Source organism: Dryas octopetala, chromosome 2 (assembly GCF_963921425.1).
Source record: "Dryas octopetala chromosome 2, drDryOcto1.1, whole genome shotgun sequence".
Taxonomy (NCBI): domain Eukaryota; kingdom Viridiplantae; phylum Streptophyta; class Magnoliopsida; order Rosales; family Rosaceae; genus Dryas; species Dryas octopetala.
Genome location: NC_141367.1, coordinates 18,995,460 through 19,016,019, shown reverse-complemented (window position 1 = coordinate 19,016,019; position 20,560 = coordinate 18,995,460). Strand labels below are relative to the sequence as shown.

The 20,560-nt window shown below is 34.5% G+C and overlaps 2 protein-coding genes across 3 annotated transcripts; one reads left to right on the top strand and one right to left on the bottom strand.

Moving 5' to 3' along the window:
• Positions 1-7,872: 7,872 nt before the first annotated feature.
• LOC147293751 (auxin-responsive protein IAA13-like) lies at positions 7,873-10,634 on the top strand. 2 transcript variants are annotated; one of them, XM_086231734.1, is made up of 5 exons: positions 7,873-8,393; positions 9,090-9,397; positions 9,677-9,794; positions 10,010-10,071; positions 10,196-10,634. In XM_086231734.1, exons 1-5 carry the CDS (start codon positions 7,972-7,974, stop codon positions 10,243-10,245), a joined length of 960 nt encoding a protein of 319 aa, XP_086087860.1. In that variant the 5' UTR covers positions 7,873-7,971; the 3' UTR covers positions 10,246-10,634. The 2 variants fall into 2 exon arrangements, with proteins under 2 accessions (XP_086087860.1, XP_086087861.1); XM_086231735.1 differs by having other exon boundaries at positions 10,010-10,095.
• A 4,306-nt stretch (positions 10,635-14,940) lies between these two features.
• LOC147293750 (3-isopropylmalate dehydratase large subunit, chloroplastic-like) lies at positions 14,941-19,405 on the bottom strand. The gene is made up of 15 exons (XM_086233202.1): positions 19,275-19,405; positions 19,019-19,153; positions 18,744-18,914; positions 18,115-18,267; positions 17,950-18,018; positions 17,727-17,843; positions 17,495-17,569; positions 17,292-17,369; positions 17,076-17,171; positions 16,900-16,949; positions 16,125-16,179; positions 15,869-16,000; positions 15,727-15,774; positions 15,418-15,576; positions 14,941-15,273 (listed from the first exon to the last, which is right to left on the bottom strand). Exons 1-15 carry the CDS (start codon positions 19,323-19,325, stop codon positions 15,133-15,135), a joined length of 1,530 nt encoding a protein of 509 aa, XP_086089328.1. The 5' UTR covers positions 19,326-19,405; the 3' UTR covers positions 14,941-15,132.
• Positions 19,406-20,560: the final 1,155 nt, after the last annotated feature.

Below are 20,560 nucleotides of genomic sequence, written 5' to 3'. Positions count from 1 at the left end.
AACTGGTTAGCTTTAGAGCACTCCTATATATATAGGGTTTAGGGTTTAGGGCATTCCTATATATATATAAAAGTGGTGTTATTTCTACCCACTTGTCTTATTTTCCCACCCCTATTTTTTTAAAAAAATTAATTATAATTTTCCTCTTTTATAAATTACTAAAAAGGGCATGCTAACAAAAAAAAATAAAAAAACTAAGACTGCCTGGTAGAACACAAATATAACACAATTGCTAAGAGTACTACTTGTTTCATCCAAGTGCTAATAGTACACGAATAGAATACAAGTGCTAAGAGTACACAAGTGCATGGTAGAACACAAATATATCACAAGTGCTAAGAGTTAGAAGTTCAATTGAAATCGAGTATTACTTGTTTCATCCAATTTGATTGGACAATTATTTTGAAGAAAAGATATTTTCTATTCTTCATAACAAGTGAATCATAGTATATAAAGGATAGGGAAAATGGAAGGAGAAGGTGAAGGTGAAGAAGGAGGAGGAAGGGATAAGGGCAGTTTAGGAATAATGTGGGGTGTGATGAATAGATTTGTTTTTTGTACAAAAATTTGTGGGGGTGTGAAAATAAGGTGGGTGGGCAAATAGGAATTGGCTGGGAGTGTCAATAGTGCCTCTCTATATATATATTACAATAGAATGACTTTTAGGTGTATTTTAATCTTAGATGGCTAATCATTTTAAATCTAGATATACTCTACAAATAATTATTATATGTGACCATAACACCATGTGACACAGTGATATGATATACCAAACTACTCAAATTATTATACATATCCAATTTTTAAGGGTATTGTTTATGTTTCGAGTTTTGAATATTAATCGTGTTATAATTTAATTATATTGGTAATATCATGTCAGCATGTCATATAATGTTACACTCACACACTATTATTTCTCTTAATCTACCAACTAATAGTCAATGGGTCAAAAGTTATAAAACAAAGCTGTGGGGGGTAAAATTTGATTTAACCCTAAAAAAAAAACATAAATGTCTACCACAGTCAAATATTGTACAGCATATATTTATTTTAACCCTTAAACATTGACCAATATACTTTCTATTACATAGATTTTTTTACCATTAAATACAGTTGCATACTTGTATGCCATACAATCACTATATTAAAGAGGAACTCATAAAAAATTTTAAAAAAATACGAAAATATTTGGCGGCCAAAAGGGTGGAGACACAAAATGATACCATTTGTATTATTATTATTTTTTTTTTTTTTGTAAATCCCACATTTTAGATTTTCAGCTGTCTAAAATCTAAACCTAATTATGGAAGAATATACACCTACCCCTTTTGTGGGCCACATCAAATGCACCTTCATACCATACTTGAGTGGAGAACCAAGAACAAGTTTTGACTCCACGCGCCTCTTAAATTTGAACTCTATTATGTTTTTTTTTTTTTCTAGAATTTTATGTTTTGTTTTGTTTATTTTTGTTTGTTTTAATTTTAACTATGTACTCTAATTTTTTTTATTAATCAACTATTGTTCATGAGATATGAACTCAGAATATGCTCCGAAAGAAAGAAATGAAGTGTCATCCACTAAATTGAATGATAGTTGACGTGTGATATAAATTCAATGATTGTGAATACATAGATGTAGAAGTGTTGTGAATCCATTTAATGTTTTGTTCCCTTCTCTTGGATAATAAATATACAATTAAAATTAAAAGTTAAGCAAAATCAAGCATAGAAAAAAAAAAGTAAGAAATTCGATTAATTCCTTGAGTTATTGAATTATGAATTGTGAGTAGTAAAGACAATTAAAGCATCAAACCCGAAATTAATTGACAATAAAAAAAGAGACTCACACCTTGTAAACCATTATACAAGGTTTTATTCCACATGTGACAACTATATATCAAGCTAAACATATGAACATTTCATATTAAGTGACGTTGGAGCTGGTGTGACAATTGAGCTTCATAAATATACGTCCTACTATAATATCATAAAAGAAATGAAAGCATCTAACTTAAAATTAATTAAAAATAAATAAAAGGGAAACTTCATTTAAATGTACATTTTAAATACAACTCCTACTTTTTTAACCCTTCCTTCTTCCCATCTCTTACTTTTTTGACTCTTTATCCCTAAATCAGACAAAATACTTCTCTCTCTTCCTCTCCCACCCTCACGACTCTCTACAACTCTCTCCTCTTTTTTTTTTTCTATTACTTTTTCATTTCATGATTAGTTTCATGCACAACTCGGATTTGGATTTGTTGGCGCTGATCCAATTTTAGTTATTAAAAATGAATAAGTTATGTTAGAAGTTTTTTGTCAATTTTTTCATTTTTAGATCTGACTTGAGTTTTTTGTTTCAGATCTGAAATTTAATGGTCAACAAATAATAGTCGACATGAATATAATAAACTGACTACAACACCGTCTAAAGTGACTATAACACCATTTGTCGATTATGTGCAGGGGCGGATCTACAATGGGGTCAATGGGGTCAATTGACCCCATGAACCCAGAATTGCTGGGCTTGAGAGAAATTTTTGACCCCATGAACTTACTGGCAGCAGTGGCAGGCAGAGGGGCAAGAGCAGCAAGTGTTTGTGAAAATGGCTAAGAGAGAAATGAAGAACAGACTGGTGAGGAAGATGAAGGTGTAAACTGTCACGTGAGATGCGTATGTTGTTTTTTTGAATTCTAAACTTGCCAAAACGACGTCGTTTTGGCAAGTTAAATAAACCAACTCTGAGTACCAGCCAGCCACACACATGATAGAACGACAAAAAATTCAGAAATTGAAAGTCTGAATTCTGAAACCAAAGTAGTGTCGCACTGTCGCCCCTGCTCCTCTACCCGCGCCGCGCCGACGCCTGCTGGCCTTGCTCTGCTCAGCTGCTCGGCTACTTCTCCCTCGCGACGCGACGCCCCTGCTCCTCTACCCGCGCCGACGCCTGCTGGCCCTGCTCTGCGCCTCTGCTTGGCTGCTCAGCAGCCTCGGCTGCGCAACAGCCTCGGCTACTTCTCCCTCGCGACGCGACGCGACGCCCCTGCTCCTCTACCCGCACCGACGCCTGCTGGCCCTGCTCTGCTTGGCTACTTCTCCCTCGTGACGCGACGCCCCTTGCTGGCCTGCTCGCTGCCTCACTTCGTCGTTCAACGGCCTGCTCACTTGCTCAACCTGCTCCCTCGCCGAGTCGCGACGCCCCTGGGTTCAGTAGATTTGCCCTTGCCTGGGTTAGATTGGTTAGTTATTTTACTTAGTTTTATGTTAATTGTTAATCGGGTATTTTAGTATTTGGGTTAGTTTTGTTATTGGGTATTTGGGTTAATTTGGGTTAATTTGTTTAATTGTTTAGTTTGTTAATTGTTAATTGGGTATTTGGATTAATTGGGTTAATTGAGTTAATTGGTTAATTTCTAATTATTAATTGTTAATTGGGTATTTGAGTTAATTGAGTTAATTGGTTAATTGTTAATTGTTAATTGGGTATTTGGGTTAATTAGATTAATTGGTTAATTGTTAATTGTTAATTGTTAATTGTTAATTGTTAATTGTTAATTGAGTATTTGGATTAATTGGGTTAATTAGTGTACTTGCTTTTGACATTGGCTTTGATTTTACCAGTTGCGACTGCTTCAGTGGAGAGAGCATTCTCAGCTATGAAGATTGTGAAGAATCCACTTCGTAACAGAATGGGAGATCATTGGATGAATGATAGTTTGATTGTGTACATTGAAAAAGATGTATTTGATAGTATTGATAATGAGGCTATAATGTTGTGTTTTCAAAGTATGAAAACGCGTCATGGATAATTATGATTTGTAATATTGTGCTATTTTCTATGAATGAAGTTTTTGTTCATTAATATTGAAGAATTTTTTCCTACCGAAGATAAATATTCTTGAGCTTCTTAATCTTGCCCCCATAGTAGAATGTTTATGGATCCGCCACTGATTATGTGTCGATTATTTGTCGACCATTAAATTTCAAATCTGAAAGAACAAACCAATCAAATGAAAGATTAAACCCAGCAAATCAAACCAGAAAATGAAAGATTAAATGAAATTCTCTTTTTCTCATACTGTGTTAGAGACTTAAAGAGGCCAGTTTGGTCTTGTGTTAGAGTTTTGAGTGAGAAAGGTGTAGATTAAATTAGAACTACTTATTAAGAAGTGGTGGGGTGTGGCAGCAGATCTAAGAAGCAGCCGGTTGCTTAGTTAACCAAGTCAAATAGAAATGAAAACCATCATCTCCTTAAAATATGTTTGGCCGACATTAGCTAGAAATGAGAGAAACAGAGATCGAGAGAGATGAAGAAATAGAGGACAGATGGGTGGGAAGATGTTGCCGTAGGGAAGAAACATAGATGATGATGATGATGGGTGGGTGGGAGATCATCAGAAGATGTTGCTGGAGTTTGAAGGAGGGCATTTTTGTCTAAAAAGTGGCTTTTACATTAAAAAAAGTAAAAATTGGAAGAGAATGGTTAAAAAAGTAAGAGTGTTATTAAAAGAAGTTATTTAATGAAGTTTCCTAAATCGAAAGACCAAAAACTTTATAAACGGCTTCACTCATCCTATAAGGAAACTCTCAAGTCTCAACATGTAGCCATGTAGGAAGGGATTTTATTTAATTTACTTTCATGGAAAGTGTGGAGCTGTCTCGGACTAAATTGCAAATTTTTTATTTTTTTTTGGCCACTCAAAATTGCAAACTTAATTAACAGGAAGAGTGGGGTTATTGTTCGGTGGTCCCCAACCCCAAGGCTCCCCCGGTCAGCCGCGTACTCTGTCGGCTTACGTGGCGTGGAGGGAATGCTTAGAGGCACGTGACTTGGCTCCCGTGTCGACTTGTCCCTTGAAGCCACAACCTTTTACCTTCCCGTCCGACTTCGTCAAAACTCAACTTATCATTATCTCTTCCCGCGATATATCGCGTACAATCCAACACTACTACATTTGTTTACTCCAAGTTTTTTTCGTTTTTTTTTTTTTCTACTGCTATGTATAATGTATGTCTTTGTGTACGTTTTTAAAGAAAAACAATTTGTAAGAGATATAATGATACACTACAGCTTTCGGCATGGGAATGAAAAAAGGTGAACATTAAAGCTTTTGGATTAGGCTTAGAACATAACTCTATAAACGAACTAAATCGAATTGGAACCTTATTTGATTGAATTAGCTAGTCATATTAGTTTTTGAATTTAAAAATCTAAGTCAACATATTAATATCATTGAAAGCTATCATTTTCGATATCCGTTCTACTGGTAGCTTAATCAATATTCATGGTCATTATAACCTTAATAGAATTAGTGATTATGTATTTATGTGATGTTTTGGAATAAGTCGTCTACATGACAATTTTTCTCATGCATAAAAAACCTTGAGCATGATCTGTATGCTTTGGAATAAATAATGCCTCTTTTTCTTTTTATGGAGAGCTTCAACTTTTATTGATTGGGTTAGCAATACATCTTCCAAGAGGATATACACAGTCTGAAAGCTACAATGGTCCTTCCTCTATCTAAATTTCCAAGATCAGAAGATCAGAAGCTAGTGAGTGAGGTTTTGGAGTGAGCAACCTTATTGATTTCATACATCAGTGTTGGAGTTTTAAAACCCAGCCCAGGAAGGTTGGCTGATGGTAAAAAGACTTGGTTTTTAACTTTTTACATAAGAAATAACAAGAAAACCCCAGCAAACAATTAACAGAAGGGGAAAAAAAATTACATAGGGGTAAACTATAATATTGTGTAACATTGACTTATTTCACTGCACCATTCTTTCCCAAACAATCAATTGATTAGACTATCTCTGCCTGCCCCAACAAATTGTTGAGATGTGGTCCCTAATTCCACAATATTTAATGATAAAACATGTTGTTGTTGTTGTTGTATTATAATCAATCTTTATTAATTTTCTCACCTTTAACTAGAAGGCCCACCATCCACTGTCAGTGCATCTCTCTCTTTAGGTCTCAACTTTCTAAAACAAGGTTTTGTGCCCTTTGTCTTCCAAATAGTAGACAGCACATAAGGAGAAAATAAAGGGTGCATAGAGAGACAACAACAGAATAATGCTTTTGCTTGTAAAAAGACTCAACCTTTAGACTTTAACCCTATGCTTTAATACTTTAACCCAAGCTTTAAGAGACACCTAAGCTCAAATTAATAGTGATGGTACTCCTTGGTTGAGTAGTATAGTAGTATAATTGTTGTCATTTAGGCCTAGGATTATGTAGCAACTTCTATTAAATCTAAACTGCTCTCTAGCCCCTATGCTTTAATATATAAAGTATATAATTATGGGGTGCAATGGTAACCACTTTGAATCTCTATCCATTGCATAAACAGAGACACTCTGAAGGTGTTTTGGGTTGTGCTGATTCTTTTAGCTAAAGAATATTTTCTCTCACCACTCACTATAACTATGGTTGGATTTCATCAATCTACTCAAAGTTCTTTTTAAGAATTTCCTCTGGATTTGTAAGAAATGTGTCAATTAACAGTTTATTTTATTTTATTTTCTCAGGAGGCCAAAGAGGAGAGGAGAGGAAAGTGGAGAACTTTGGATATAATCTCTACCACTAGAGTTATAAATTTTCAAAATTTCTTTTTATTTCTTCAATTATGCAATCCAAAATGAATTTTTTCATTGAACAATAAAAAAATTAGTTCCAATTTGTGTGCCCTATGTTGCTGATAATAATTTAGATAAGCTATTTACCAAAAACCAATATGACATCCCAAGAAGTAGTACTATTAAATGCATGATCTTGCAGTGTATACAACTATAATGTCATTTTCCTCATTGTCCAAATTAAAAGGTCCGACAAGCCAAAGTTTAATATTATCACTAACCATCATAACAAGACCAAAAAGTTAAAAATATCATCATAGTAGCTAGGAACTTGTATCATTTCAGACCTTTCATCATACCATTACCACCACACTTATTTTAATGGTTTTCATTCATTAAATTTTCTTCTAAACCTTATCATGCCACACAAATGACCACAAAAGCAAAAGATAATCTTTGTAATTAGAGAGAATGAAACACAAGATCAACCCAACAGCATTTGTGTATGCTCTTCAATATACAATTTTATATGGTTCTTTATTATCTCTATTGTTGAGTGATAAAGCTATTTAAACGAGGGACAAAGCAATCGTGAGAGACATTATATAATTAGTTGAATTAAATTTGTAACTACTAAACTTAGTAACTCATTGATTTATTATTTTAAATCTAACAATTAAATGCAAAAAATATTTGATGATCACCAAAATTTGTTCTTTAAGTGAATAGTTATAGTTGTCTTAAAGCATCTCTAAGAGACTCTTCAAATTTTATTTTTTAAATTCTACTTTGCTGACTTATGTGGTAATTTGAAGAGTGAAAATTATTCACTTTAATTGACTCTTCAAATTTAAACAACATTTGATTTATATTATGATTATATTAAATTTTAAGTGTTAAATAACTTTTAAATTAAAAATAAATTTGATTTGAAAAAGCTTAATTTACTTTTCAAATTTGAGTAGTTGATGTAGTAGTCCCAAGTCCCAACAGTGTATAATTTATTTCTTTCTAAAATTAGTAAAATAAATCAATTTGTTTTCTTTTTCTATTACTACACCAACAGAGAGAGAGATTCTTGAAAGATATGAATCATATATGTCAAGAAAAATTGAGGGTGGGTACCGTGGGTGTGGTGAGAGTGGCAGAGTGCTGGGCGCACTAGCAGACATATGGGCCCCATCATCATCACTCTCTCCACCACCTCTTCAACCTACCTCTACTTCCTTCTCTTGTGGTCTATTCCTTAGTGTACTCAAACTCTCAAAACCCCTTCAATTCCATTCTCTCTCGCTCTCTCTCAACTACAACTCCTTACAAGTTACAACCTCTCTTTGACCCCTTCAAACTCTCTGTCTCTCTCTGTCTCTCTGTCTCTCTCTAGAATTCATGGAAGGCACTCTGGGTTTACTTGGTGGTGGTGGTGGTGGGTCTTCTGGGGGCTCATCAACAATTGAGTCCACAATGTCAAAGGTGGAGGTGGTGGAGCAAGACCACTATGTGGGCATGTCCTCTGAGGCAACCTCATACCCAGCTGAGGCTGAGCTCGAGCTGGGCCTGGGCCTGGGCCTCAGCCTAGGTGGTGGTGGTGCAGGGAAGCCCAACAAACCATGTGCATGGGGTGAGCGTGGCCGAATCTTGACTGCCAAAGACTTCCCTTCTGTGGTCTCTCATGGCTCCTCCACAGCTCCTCCTTCTCGGTTCTCACACAGACCCAATGCTTCTTCTTCTGTTGCTGCTGCTGCTGTTTCTGGGATTAAGAGAGCTGCAGACTCTGTTTCCCAAGAGGGTGGATCTCCCACTAGTGTAAGGTGAGGTTCTTCATACCAAGTAAGCTCCTTTTTTATTTTTCTTAATATATTTCTTTTACTCTATCTCGTTCTGTTTGGTTCCTGAGAAAACTGAGAGAAAATGGCAAATTGAATTCTTGCATGCTCTCGTGTTGTTTTGTTTCAGTGGACTGCTCTTTCCTTTTTTGTCCTAATCTGAACAAAAAAGATAAAAAAATTGTTTAAAAATTTTGTTGTTGTTCCTTTTCATTTACCAGTTGATAGTTGATAGGTTCTGCCGATCTTTGCATTTGCTGTCTAGTGTATTTTATATTTAGTTTTTTCTTGTTTAATCGTCTATTATTTATCAATATTATGTTATGCTATAGAGCTATACCTCTTATTTGTTTTGAGTCTTAATATTTCCTGTATAAGCTCTGTGTTTTTTTTTAATTTCATATGGTTTTAAATCTGTTTACGACTATTCAATTATAGGCTTTCACTTTTTATCCATTCCTAAATATTTTGTTTAAAATTTACTATTTTTTTATATATGCCATTAAATTGTAGTATTATAATCTGTTGAATGTATTTATCAAAAAAGTTCCAAAAAGGAAAAAAGAAAGATAAATTATTCTGAGGATTAAGGCTGTGAATACTCTGTTTTTGGAAGTACCCTATGATGTACTGGATCATTAATTCATTGTTGACTTGTTGTGTATTGTATTATGAAAGCAGTCAGGTTGTGGGATGGCCACCTATAAGTGCTTCAAGGCTGAACAGCTTGGTTAACCAAGCAAAGACTGCAAGGGCTGAAGATGATAAGGCAGTTGGGGACAAATCCAAGGACACTTCTAAGAAGAAAATTAACATGGGTAATAAGACAACTACTAAAGAGAAAGGGCATCTTGGATTTGTGAAGGTGAATATGGATGGAATTCCTATAGGGAGGAAAGTGGATTTGAATGCTCACTCTTGCTATGAGACTTTAGCTCACTCACTGGAGGACATGTTTTTCAGTATCACTACAACTGTCAACTCAATTGGTTAGTTCTCTTTCTTTGCCTTTGGCACAATAAGGATGTGAATGGATAGAGGACCTTATTTGTGGCTCCGTTAATTACTTTATAAGCTTATGAGTTCCAATTGGGATGAGTAATCTACCTTAATTGGTACTTAATGGTGGCCATCTTGACTTGGCTGATACCTTAATGTTTTTTGGTCACGTTTGAATAGTATATGATCACTACTGGGTCAGTTACGGATGCATTTTTCATGTCATGTTACTCTTCTTGTTGATATTGATGACTTTGTGCTCTTGTCAGGTGGAGACAAGGAACAAGCAACAAAACCGTCTAAGCTTCTGGATGGATCCTCTGAATTTGTGCTTACTTATGAAGATAAAGAGGAAGATTGGATGCTTGTAGGAGATGTTCCTTGGAGGTATGCTGCATGCTACCACTAATTATTAGTTTTGTTGTAAAAAAGAAGTAATGCAAACCCGAAAAAGAAGTTGTTATACTCATAAAGAACCTCCATCACCCTTTGCTTTCTACAAGAGAATAAAAACATATTTCCCAAGTATTTTTTTCTTTTTCTTTCTCTTTTTTAATAATAAATGATGCTAACAGTATGTTTTCTATTTTTATGGCATTTAGGATGTTCCTCTGTTCAGTGAAAAGGCTTCGTATCATGAGGACCTCCGAGGCTAATGGACTTGGTATGTACATTTAAAATCATCAAGGTTGCATTTTGCTCTCTTGAGTTTCATTTTGTCAGTTTTTTCGCGTTCCTATAAGATTGTGAAGATTTCTCTCTAATGTTGATTAATCATTTACTTGCAGCTCCAAGATTTCAAGAAAGGAATGAGAGACAAAGAAACAAGCCTATCTAGAAAAGGTGCTGCCCCAATTTCTTTTTTCAAGTCTGGTAAGATGAAGGAAAACCTACAGTTTGACAACAGAAGGAAGTAGAAGACAGGGTGCTAAGATTGGCTTCCACTTGGCTTTGCTTGCTTTTCTTTCAAAACCATTCTCTGGTTCTTGATGGTTTCTCTTTTATTATTTTTGGGCAGGCCATATTGTTTTTAGTTTTTACAACCTCTTACATAGTGCTAGCATACAGGCCTGCATACTCGGCTAAATGCTGCTTTCTCATACTGTAAATATGGGAGCACTTCATATCTAGAGTGTTGAGTTTGCTGCAATCTAGTGGACTCGTTTTTCTTGATGATAGAAGAAAAGCTTGTGTGTTTTTCTATTTATTAATTAATTTGGTTGTTTTGGTCAGCGTTGTCGCTGTTTGTTATACTTCAGCCTGTAGCTTTAACTTTTAACTTGATTTTGAATCATGGTACCACATATATACTAATTGGTAGGCAGAACAAAAAGTGGTAACCACTAAATTCTGAAAATGACTGGTTTTGTATTCACAACAATCACATGCCCTACAACTGCCAACTGTTTGAACTGACAAACAACTAAGGGGACCCCAATCTTCTGATTGTCATAATTCTAAGAGCTCAAGTAATTGTACTAACTTGATCATGAGGAACTCCAATCCATGATACAGACACTTCATGATAGATTTAATGGCCAAAAAAAAAAAAAACGATAAAAAGTTTATCTTAATAGTAGAAAAGTGACTCAAGTGACATGTTGGTATGGTAGAAATTTACTCAATTGGTTTGGCCTTGTGATACCTAGTGTGGATGTCACAACCATCATATATGTGCCACTTGCCACATTGTGCAAGAATAGTGGTTAAGGGTTTCATGTTGGATTGAAACCAGAGTTACTAAAAGGGGTGTAGTATATATAGATTTATATAGACTTTTGTAGATTTTTTTTAAGTGATAGACTTTTGCAGAATTTACAGATTTTCATAGAGTTCTACGGAGTTCTACAGAGTCTATAGAAATCCGTAGGGATCCGTAGGGGAAAGGTTGGATTTTTAATGACTTTGAAATACACATAAAAGTCTTCAAAGTCTATTAAAATCCATCATCAAATGAATTCCATAAAAGTCAATGACTTTTAAATACATCTAGACTTTTACACATTTTTTAAAAGTCTTTAAAAGTTTTAATTGAATATCACATGACTTTAAACTCCACAAAAGTCTTTTAAAATCCATATAAAATACACCCACTAAGCTTTCTATGACCCTTATCTGATTCAAACATTTCCCTAGCTACCTTAATTTTCACTTATTTCAAGGGCATTGTCTATTGCTTTACGTTTGGCACATTAAGGTTAGTAGCTTATCATCCAAGAAAGGTACATAATTCTCTAGGTATCTCTTTGTGCCTAATTGGAAACAAAAGGGATGTTTGATTTAGTATTTAGATCATCTTTGAATATGAACCATTAATCAAAATGAAAAAGAAAAAAAAATATTCTAATATTGTGGGAGTTGTGAATTGGAGATATTAAGATAATGTAAGTTTGTAACCTTACTAAAATTTTACTTCAACATTAGGACCTGGGATTTGCCATTAGATCATGAATTGAGGGTTAGATAAGGATATCATTATCTTTAATCACTATCTGTGGCATCAACTTGGTCAGATAAGGATATCATTTTCTTTAATCACTTTGAATATAGATACATGAACTATCTTTAATTCAATAACAAACTCATATGCAAAACTAGGATTTTCTCTCAAATAACAAAAGTAGGGTTATTTTATATATAATACCGGCTGACATGTAAGGATTTTAATCCACTCACATAGTCACATTTTCTCAACATACATAAACGGTATTTTGAATCCACCACTATTTTGTTCCCACATCTAAAACAGTAAACTTTCAGTACATTAGAATCACATTTGCACTCATAGTCATTTTCATTTTAGTATATGAGAGTTTGTGTATAATAGGAAGTCACAAGTTCGTGAGAAAAAGAGTTGATGCGAGTAGAATAAATTTATGTATTATACATATATACTCTGTATTGTAAAGTAACCCTTCACTTATGGTTTTGATTTATTAAATCCAATCAGTCAATCATGTTGTTCCTTGGTTGCAGTTAATGCTCAATGAAAATTGGACAGACTTGAGGATTAATATTATGCAATCATTTTGTTTTTGACTGCAGATTACTACCCAATTGATGGTTACTGGACAGTGGAGGTCCTGGTGGGTGCCTTTAGCATAAGTACCTTCTTTTAATTAATTGTGGGACAACTGTATTTTTTTATTGCACAGACTCATGCTAGTCTCTGTTCAACTTTCTTACCTGACTTGACTTGCATGCTTTTTCTTGCTGGTTTCCATTTCATATCTTGCTGAAGACCTCCTTGGTAAAAAGTTATACCTAAAAATAACTTCTTTTCTCTGCCTATTTTAACTTTTTTCTTTTTCTAAAATTGGCCTCTTAATTGAATGACTGAGCCATCATTTAAAGCTCTTCTTCACTGGCTCACTGCTATCAGAACTTATTGAACATGCAGCCTCATGAAGAACACTTATAATTGCATTGAAACCCAACAGCTGGAAAGCTTTAAGTAATTGCCATTTCCTTTATATGGGTTCCACTGTAATCTCAGTGGGTGGAAGAAAAAGACAGTCACAATTGTGAGCACTTGAAAGCTGACACTTATAGATTTAGTGCAAAAGAAAATGTTTTTTGTTAGATAGTCTATTATGTCTATATGTAATTACTAGAGTCAACCTAAATTATTATTCAAGTAGAATTTTATTATCATGTGTGTTATTAAATTAATGGGTTTTTTTTAAATTCGGTACCTAAATTTTAACCTTTGTCCTAACTTGATACGTGAATTTTTGTTTGACCCAATTAGGTACTTAAATTTTTATTTTGTGTCTAGTAGGTATCAAATCCAATTTCCATCTAATCTGTTAACAGAAACTCAAGGGTAAGAATGTCCAAAAAAATTTCTTTCTCCTCTACATTCCCTTTGCCCACACCGGCCATCTCTTCCCCGATGCCGACACCGGCCAGGCCTCCCTTCCTCTCCTTCCCTCCCTCTCCTCGATTTCCTCTCTCTCTCTCTCTCTCTCTCTCTTTATCTCTTCTCTTTCTCCTCTCTTTTTCCCTCTCTCTTTCCCTTGAGGCTCTTTCAATTTTCTAATACTTCTTTTCTTTTAGTTGGGTTTTGCAGTACTCATATGTTTTCTGATCTTTTAAATGCTGAAAAATACTGTTTAATAGAGCAAGGTTTAGTCAAATCAACATTTCTGATAGATATTACTACTAGAAACAAACATTGCAGCTTTGAGCTTATTTTGTTCCCTTTGAATTCTTTTGTAATTAAGTTTATTGTTTTTTTTATTTTTTATTCTATTAGTTGTAATTAATATGCTAAATTCGTTGATTTCGTTTAGTTTCTTTAGAACTTTCAAATTGTTGTTAAAAACCCAATTCAACATTTTGATAAGATTTTAAAAAAAATATAAGACATAAGCTAATAGTTTCCACTTTCATATGCAGGTAAAGCTTTGTTACAAACAATTAACTTTATTTGTATTGATAAACGATGACCATAAAGACAGTTGGTCTTATTAAAGGTTGTCTTCCAGAGTTTGGGAGCGAGCGAGGCTGGGTGGGAGTTCTCCGATCAGGAGCTGAGGAGAGAGAGATGAGGGATAGGGAAAGAGAGAGAAAGGGAGAAAGGAGAGGAGAGAGAGGGAAGGAGAGAAAGGGAGGCATGGCCGGTGTGGGCTTGGGTGGGTGGGGTAGAGGGAATGCAGAGGAGAAATAAATTTTTTTTTGGGACATGCTTATCCCTAGCTTCTGTTAACAGATAGAATGAAATTTGAATTTGGTGCCTATTAGACACAAAATAAAAATTTAGATACTTAATTGAGTCAAATAATAGTTTAGGTATCACTTTGGGATACAAGTTAAAGTTTAGGTACCAAATTTGAAAAAAAATCCTAAATTAATAGTTTGACGATATAATATATTAGATATTTGGTACTAATTCAATTAATCATGACTTTTAATGCCACAGAGTGGCCAATTTTAGATCAAGGCTGCTACCCCAAGAATTTGTGGTAGGGTTTGGCATGTTAATTAATGTTAGGACCTTGTGATGCTTGGTGCTTTGATTGTGATATTTTGTCTAATTGGTCTCTACACTTTGTGCAGACAATTTGGCCTGCGATTTTGTAATTGAGTCGATATCAACATTTTGATGATGATCTTATACTTATATCTAAAATTAGGTTGTTTTAGACTTCCATTTAATTATCTTTTTAATTTGATCTTTAATACTAAACCCAATACGCATAATCCTCAAACCCCCAAAAACACATCGCTGTAAATATAAATAAGATCAACACCCAAAAAAAAAAAAAATTCAGCAAAAGATCCTATTTCCTACTAATTCAGCATTATGTTGTGGTTTTATGCAATGAAAATTATATTGTATAATCTCATTTGAATCATTTTCCGCTTTGGTTGTATTGCACAAAAGTTAAAGAAAATAAGCATAAGCAATCATGTGTTTGGTGTAATTTACAGTAGAAGTGCTGTGGAAATACAAAAATTGCCAAAATAAGAGAAAGGTTAATGAGAGAACAAATGATTTGTTGTGGTATATTACAAACAAGTTGCTGATACACGTGTATGATAAAAAGCAAAAGAACAAGCAGTTTTCAAAAGCATCTCTGCATTAATGCTTTTCAAAATCACCTAAAGAAGCAACAAAGATAAGCACCTTGGCAAAAATTTAGAAACACAAACAGGTTATAACTTTGAGAAAAGAAAAGCATATGCAACCAGTGTTGAGATTTATGGTTGCATTAACACTCTAGTTCAAGAACTCTCTTGGATCAGTGACATAACCAGTCACTGCACAGGCAGCTGCTGTGTATGGGGAAGCAAGATATATCTGGCCTTCTAAGTGTCCCATTCGACCTGGGAAGTTCCTGTTTGTTGTTGACACACAGACCTGCAATTGAAATGACAATCCCTCTCTTAGAGTTAAATAAGAAAATAGGTACAAACAAAATTTGGTCTAAGCTTCAATCTATATTATTTGGGATGTTTGACAAAAAAAAAAATAATAATGTGCCAATAGGAAAGAGTAACTTGCCTGAGGTTCATTCAAGCGCCCATAAGTGTCTTTTGGACCACCCAAACAAGCACCGCAACTAGGACTTGCAGGTGTGTCACAACCAGCTTCTTCAAATATTTGAGAGCAAGTCTTGCCCCCAGATCCTGGTACTGGGAGGGTATATAGGTCCATCCACACCTGAAGATTTTGTATAAATATAAAATATTTAATTTACAAAATATTTTTCATGATAAAGATGTTATATGAATAAAAGGGTCATAAAACTTGGCAAAGCAAATGTACTGAGATTTCACTATTTCAGCATATAATTAGCATGGCATTACAAACCTTTTGAGTAGCAGGGACAAGAAATGTGGGGACTTTGACCTTTTTGCCCTGCAGATATGTAAATGTAATATGGTCATTCAATTAACCACCATTAAACAAAAGTTTGCAAAAAAAACACCTAGAGAATTAGTTCGTTACTTACTGCAGCATGAAAAACTTTGGCTGCAGCTAGAAAGTCTTCAGTTTTTCCACCTGTGCAAGATCCAATGTATACTCTGTCAATTTTGACATCTTTGCACTCTCTCACTAGACCACGATTATCCGGAGAATGAGGCTGAAATAATACAGGGATATATTACTCACTGTAAATGAAAAGGCTCATAAATTATCAATGGTTATATCAGTAATTGAAACAGATTTTATATCAGAATTCTCTTAGCAACATTAAACTAACCCACCTTTGCCACCACTGGTTCCAGTTTTGAGACGTCAAATCTGTACTCTTTAAGAAATCTAATAATAGCAACAAAGTCAGATCAGAAGTATAAACAAAGCCCAGAAAGAGAACATAGGAAGAGCAACACAAGAGAAGTCATCAAAAGATAAAACATAAAAATACAACTCTCATTCTCTTTTCCAAATTCCAATATGTATCATTTATTATTTAAGTAGTCATACATAGTGAAACAAGGATAATGTAGCTTATATAAGTTGGTACCTTTTTTTTTTTTTTTTAATAGATATTGTAAGTACAAGTTAGAAGTTAATGTTACTTATCTGTTGTAAGTGTGTGTGCACACTAAAGTCTCTCATTATTTATTTTGAGTACATATCACTGGACATTCACATTTATACATGCAGGGCAAAAAGGTCAAAGTCCCCACATTTATTGTCACTGTTATTCAAAACATTCACAACTTAAGATGTTGGGAGCCAAGGGACTCTGCTTGGTACTTGTGTGCTTGAGAATTTTAGCAGCTACAACAAGCTGTGAAAGCCCCAAACATCCTAGTAAATCCAACTAATTCTGTTCAATGAGGTCTGTTTAACACAATTTTTTTTTTTTTTGTAACAGGATTAACAAGATACCATAAAAAATTTCTGTTCATGTAAATTCACAAACACAGTCTGGACTAGAACTAGGAAGAACAACCCAATCTTGAGACTAGATTTCAATTCTGAAAAAAAGAAAAGAAAAAACAGAAGAGGAATTATTTGCAGCCTTTAAAGTACCTTGCTTGCTCATCACTATAAACAGGTTCATACACCAGAGGTGTCTTGTCCTGCTCAAAACAGAAGAGGACATCATAAGACCTAGCAAGAGGAAGAAGTTGTGTAATATCCCCAAAGAGAGGGAGAGAGAGAGAGAGCCATGAGCTTAAGTCTGCATAATCAAACAGTTGCACTACCTCAAGGTACTTATATGTGGTACTATCAACAGGAACAACACCATTTTTTCCTCCAGCTTCAACAACCATGTTGCATAATGTCATCCTTTCTTCCATCTACAGTACAAATTAAGCATCAGGACATACACAACTGCGAACAGTCTAAAGTGATATTAACACCTTCAAAAAGAAAATCAAAAGGACCTTGCAGTGTAGAAGTTTTTGAGGTTTACTTACAGTTAGGCTTTCAATAGTTGTGCCAACAAACTCCATAGTCTTGTATGTTGCACCGGACAAAGATATTTCGCCAATAATCTGCAAGGCAAAAGACAATTTTAAGGGGAAAAACAAAAGTAAGCCATACTAATCAAATAAGATACCACTAAAATGGTGGTGGTGGTGCAAAGAGAAAAACTGCCTCATTGAGTGATCAAACTTACATGCAAAATCAGATCCTTCGCAAGCAAGTAATTGGGCATTTCACCATCCAATACAAACCTCAGGGTAGGGGGAACCTGCATTTTAACTGTTTGATCCATTATTCAAATAAATATTCGCCAAAACCTTATGGGGTTCCTCAAATAATCGGACATTTGAACATGTTATACATTTATAAATCAGACACCCTTTTCTTTCTATTTTTTTCAAATAACAAAAGGCATCTACACAGACCTTGACTAAGAGCTTCCCAGTACCCAATATAAAGGAGGCATCAGTATTGCCAATTCCAGTAGCAAATTCACCAAATGCTCCAGCAGAAGTGGTGTGAGAGTCTGTACCAAACATGACCTGGAGGCAAGAAATCATAGATAAAGGTGTAAGCATTGGATAGATGTTTATGAATCAACAATTTATTTATTGATATTTATTTTTTGAAAAATAAAAAAAAAAGCACCTCCCCTGGCCTGCAATGACCTTCTTGTGCAAGAGCAACATGACACACACCTTTGTAGTCCGGATTAGCCTGATAAATTATGAAGCAAAGTTCACATTCAATGTCACTTTTTACAGACTATAATGTCAATTGGAAATTAAATTAATGATGTAAAATACTCCATACCCTAAAATCACTTCGATCTGTAATATCATAGAAATACTTGATATTTTGCTCCAAGCAGAAATCCCTTGCGATATCCACATTTCGATGTGCACGTTCATCATTTGTGAATATATAGTGGTCAGGTATAATGACGGCCTTTTCGCGGTCCCAGACCTTTTATTTCAAGTACAATGAAGTTACAAAATCTCACCAAATGCAATCACAGAATTGGGACCATACACATGAAGTTCAATTTTCAACTGTACATGCTTCTAAAATTATGACTTGACAAGGACAATGTCCATAAGTTGACTGAAAAAATAATTGTCAGAATATAGATCTAGCAAAGAAATGTATATACACTGGGCTTTACATGTACACCCCACAAAATCCCCTCGACAAAATCAGTGACAATTGACTTGAAACAATGGTACTTTTTTTTTTTTTTTAATCAGGAAGGGGAATTTGAATTTGTGGAGAGAAATACCATTAGACTAATAGCTAGTTGGTGAAACAAACGGTACTTGAAAGTTAAAATCAGTTCAGAATAGTATATGATGTTGTAAATTTGAACATTGTGTACAAAACAATTGCACAGTTAATCTCTCGAGTAGTCAATATTCAAATATGGCAAAATAACAGTAGAATACCTTTGCATTCTCCCCAAACTCTTTCTTGAAGGTTGCAAATACACCAGGGCAAGAAATATCATTAACCATTAGAACATCAACATTAGCCCAAACATTGTCACCTGGGTTCAGATGGGTTTTCTCAGAGGCCCTAGCCATTATCTTCTCAGTCATTGTCATAGGGATCTTGACCTGGAATTGATCAAAACCCACCATTAAAAACTCAAAACAAGGACACATAGTGGAAAAAAAAAAACATAGAGAATCAAACAATATATAAGGGAAAGAAACCCAACTGAGCCAGTGGTTGAAGGCTTGCGTTCCAATTGTTCTGGTGCCATAACAGAGACAATTTTCTTGGACGCTCTTCCATTGCATTTCTGAGTGAAAATTGGTGATGAGGAAGAGAAGGCAGAGAGACCCAAATCTTGCTGAGGAAAAAAGAAAGATTTCAAGCCATGAGTTAGTGAAAAAAACAAAGAGAAGATGTGTAAAACAAGAGGTTCACTGAGATATATTGAAAAACAAAGAATCTTGGAAGCAAGTGAAGACCTTGTTCTTAATGAAAGTTGTATGGATAGTGGCAAAAGCAGAGGAGGCCATGGTTTACTGCAAGGATTACTTTATTTTCTGGGAAATGAAGTACAAGAGTTTTCTGAGAAAATGAAGGCAGAAACTCAAATTCTAACTAGCAATTCCCAATAGTCAAAGCCAAGGTCCAAGCTAGGAAGCTGCTATATAACATGCATGTATCAGTGTTTTGATCCTTGACAGGGTCAGATATTCAATTATAAACTTAAAAAAAGAATATAATAATGAGATAATCAGGGTCAGAATATAATAATGCTTCGGGTATTTGTCATTGTCATAAAAAAATGGTAGTTGCTGTCTACCATTGTAGTAATAATTTTGCCAGATGTTCCACGTCTTTCCAGCACACATTGACATATATTGTTGAGCTCCACTTGGATCATCTGCTCCTGCATTTGAGTGAAACATTTATTAAAATAACATGAATTTTGGAGATATGAATTTTGATTTGGGTTAAATTTTCACCTTGTGTTAACTTTACTCATTTCATGATCTCTGTTACATATTTCGTCCAAAACAGAACTTTTGTGACTCTTGATCACTTTTTAAGTGATATGAATTGATAATTTAACGATTTTGATCCTTAAAAATATTCACATGTCACTTGTTTTGAACGGAATATACAACAAACATGACAATATGGGCTACTTTAACACAATATAAAAAATTTAGAGTATAAATTGACAAAAAACAAAAATCATATCTTCCAAAGTTCATATCCTTTTTGTAAATTTTCCCGTACTCTTTTTTTCCTTTATTTGAGGTCTCCATCCAAATTTAATCTAATTATTTACAAATTACATATTGAATATTATTTTTGGTGAACAATAATAACAAGATGGTCCATGAACTCCACAAGTAGCTGGAACAAGTATGAGATGGAAACCATTGGTTGCATATGGATCAGTGATGAGATTTGTTGATAATACTTTAGTCAATAAATAAATCCTTCAAAGTCCAAATCTTGATAATTCTTTTTTTTATTCTTTTTTAAGTGAACCAACTACAGCAAGAGAATTTTATTTGAACTTGACTTCAGATTTGTTGATTAGACTTTAATCAATATACAAATCATAGTTCAACTTGGAAATATTGAAAAAAACGACGCTATCAATAATGGAGGCTCCGAAAATAAAAGCATTACTGTTTGTGTCTGATAGGAATAGAAAAATATTTTCCTTAGGCTCCAAGGAACATGAGTTTTGCTTAGGACGTTGGTTCAAACATGGTTCATCGTTAATATATAT